The 3,036-nt window shown below is 35.5% G+C and overlaps 1 protein-coding gene across 1 annotated transcript; it reads right to left on the reverse strand.

Annotated features, from left to right (window-relative positions):
* Positions 1-300: 300 nt before the first annotated feature.
* LOC105980179 (cytochrome c oxidase subunit 7B2, mitochondrial) lies at positions 301-543 on the reverse strand. Its single transcript, XM_013008915.1, has one exon. The coding sequence runs from the start codon at positions 541-543 to the stop codon at positions 301-303; it is 243 nt and encodes an 80-aa protein (XP_012864369.1).
* Between the last annotated feature and the right edge of the window lie 2,493 nt (positions 544-3,036).

The raw sequence follows: 3,036 nt of genomic DNA on the forward strand, positions 1-3,036 counted from the left end.
AAGAAGAGATCCAATCAAGTGAGTTCATAAGGTTTATGTGTATGCCCACAGAAGGATACCTAGCATGCCATTAAAGCAGAACACATGCTTTATTAATTCCATTTCAAACATGATATTCATAATCTATGTAATATGCTAGTACTGCCTTAATTGCTTCGATGCACTAAAATGACTATTTGCAACAAATTGTCAAAGTTCAAATGAACTTTATTTCTTTAATTCTTTTATATTTTAATGAACAAGAAAATGCTTACATACCAAATTGGTTTTAAGACAAGTCTATGTTCGAATAGCTAACAATTAATGATGTTTCCAAGTTTTAGGGATAACTCTTCCAACAGGAGACAGGTTCCATTCTACTCCTATCTGTGTAATATAAACAAACCACGAAACAATACAGAAAGAAATTCCACTGGCTAGCACTGCATTGCCATATTTGTCATGAAAATCTGGTGAGTGCTTTAGGTGGCTTGATCTTGCCATCATTTCCTGAATGCTTCGAATGTTGAGATTACTAAGTGTACTTCGGCCCAAACGAAACATTATTCTGAGTGGACTGTATTTGGTCTATCTTGTTGAAGAGCAAGCAACCTGGAAAAAAAGCAGACAAAAAAGGGCAATTGGATTTAGTTCCTCTTTCGCTGAATGTTTTTCCCATACCACTTCTCACAGTATTAGTCAGGAATGTGAGTATTGCTATTATGAGGTCTGGACATGAATTTCAGCTTGCCACTCATTAGTTATATGACATGAATATTTATAACCACTTTGCCTCAGTTCCCTCAGTATCAAACTGAGACAATAATGTCCAACAATGAATCTACAGTATTAGCTTTTGTGTTCATAGAAGTATACAATGGTTTACTCTGTACATAGACTTCAAAAATGGCTAGTTTTCCCTAATTTATCCACTAGTCTAATGATGTACCTCCTTCACCTCTCCTTTAAACTCCAAATTTCCACCAGAGTTACATGGCAACCACAGAGTAAGTTACACCTCTTCCCCTTCCTCCTGTTTTTTCGCTTTCCTGTTAAACCCCCTCCTTCTTCCCTTTCTCTACTTGTGAAACTTACCTTCTCCTTCACACTGGTAAAATTCTACTTACTTTTAAATTATCTCCCCACGAATCACCATTTCTGTGAAGTCTTTTTCAAATCTAGACTGAATAAGCCTTATCTTCTCTGGACTGTCATACTTATAATAACTCTTCTTGTATATCATTTAGTTAGAGGAATTATCTTTTTTTTATAGGCTTTTATTTTAGACCAGTTTTGTGAACAATACAGAGACTTCCAAATATTCTCTACTTACTATATACACACACATCTTACAAACTATCAGTGTCTTTCAACAGGATGGGACATTCTTTACAATTGATAAACCTACATCAATACTAATATCACTCAAATTGATAGCTTATATTAGTGTTCACTCTTAACATTGTATACTCAGTGGGTTTTGACAAATGTATAATGACATGTGCTCACTACTACTGGATCATACAGAGAAGTTTTAGTGACCTAAAAAGAACTCCCTGAGCCAGGTACCTGTGGCTCATGCCTATAATCTTAGCTACTCAGGAGGCTGAGATCTGAGGATCATGGTTCAAAGCCATCCAAGACAGGAAAGTCGTGAGACTCTTATTTCTAATTAACCACCAGAAAACTAGAAGTGGTGCTGTGGCTCAAGTGGTAGAGCACTCTCCTTGGGCTGAAGAACTCAGGAACAGTGCCTAGGCACAGAGATCAAGCCCCACAACCAACCAAAACAAAATACACTTAAGTTTCTTTCATGTCTTTTTAGGACTTCATAGCCATTTCTTTTTTGGCATTGAATGATATTCCATTGTCCAGATATATTAATTTATCCATTCTCTACTTGAAAACAGAAAATCTTGATTGTTCTCAAGTTTGGACAATTATGAATGAAGATGCTATAGACATCGTTGTGCATATTTTGATATGGACATAAGTTTTTAACCAACTGGGGTAAATATTAAAGAGCATGACTACTAGCTAATATAGTAACAATATATAGTATCTAGTTCAGAAGAAACTTCCTAATATGCAGACAAGCTGTACCACTTTTCATTTCCACCATCAACAAATGAGGAAAACATTCAGGCTATCCTTAATAGCATTCAGCCTAAGTGTTAGTGTTTGGACTTCAGTCATTCCAATAGGTGTATAGGTTATTCTATTTCCAGTTCTCCAACAGACATATGAGGTTGAGCAACTTTTTATATGTTTATGTAATATGTATATCTTCAAATCATTTGTCCATTTTCTAACAGGTAGTTCACTTTCTATTGTTTGCTTTAAAAGTACTCTGTACATTTTGAACACAGTCCAATTATCAACTACAACTTCTGTAACTATGACTTCTCCTAGACTGTAGCTTGCCGTGTTACTCTCAAAGAATTATCTATTATTTCCTCTTCTTGTAAATTACAAGTTCTCCAAAGCAAGGGAAAATATTTTCTTGTAAGATAAACTGATACAAAAGTATACAAAGAACCTTTTGAACCTGGATATTAGGTGCATCATAAGAAGCTAAAATAAATATCAAGAACAAGTAAAAAATTAGAAAAATCAGCAGGGTGCTAGTGGCTCATGCCTATAATCCAAGCTTCTCAGGAAGCTAAGATTTTAGGATCATGGTTAGAAGCCAGCCCAGGAAGAAAAAAAACAATGGTACTCTTATCTCCAGTTAACCATCAAAAAGCCAGAAGTGCTCAGAGCTGTGGCTCAAGTGGTAGAGCACCAGCCTTGAGCAAAAATGTTCAGAAACAGCATGCAAGCCCCAAGCTGAAGCCCCATAGAGGCATAGAGGAGGGGAAAATAAGATGTTATACATTTTATAATACCCCAAATGATTTTGTTTTTTAAACAAAATAATTGTTAATTTTTCTTCCTTTGTGTAAGCTATCAACCAGTACTTAGACTTTAGCAATTATATCTGTTAACTGTGGCCCAATGTAGGCAACATATACATAAAAAGGCTGTTCATTAAGAACTCCCAACTCCAAATACTTT

This window comes from Dipodomys ordii, unplaced genomic scaffold (assembly GCF_000151885.1).
Source record: "Dipodomys ordii isolate 6190 unplaced genomic scaffold, Dord_2.0 Scaffold8, whole genome shotgun sequence".
Taxonomy (NCBI): Eukaryota; Metazoa; Chordata; class Mammalia; order Rodentia; family Heteromyidae; genus Dipodomys; species Dipodomys ordii.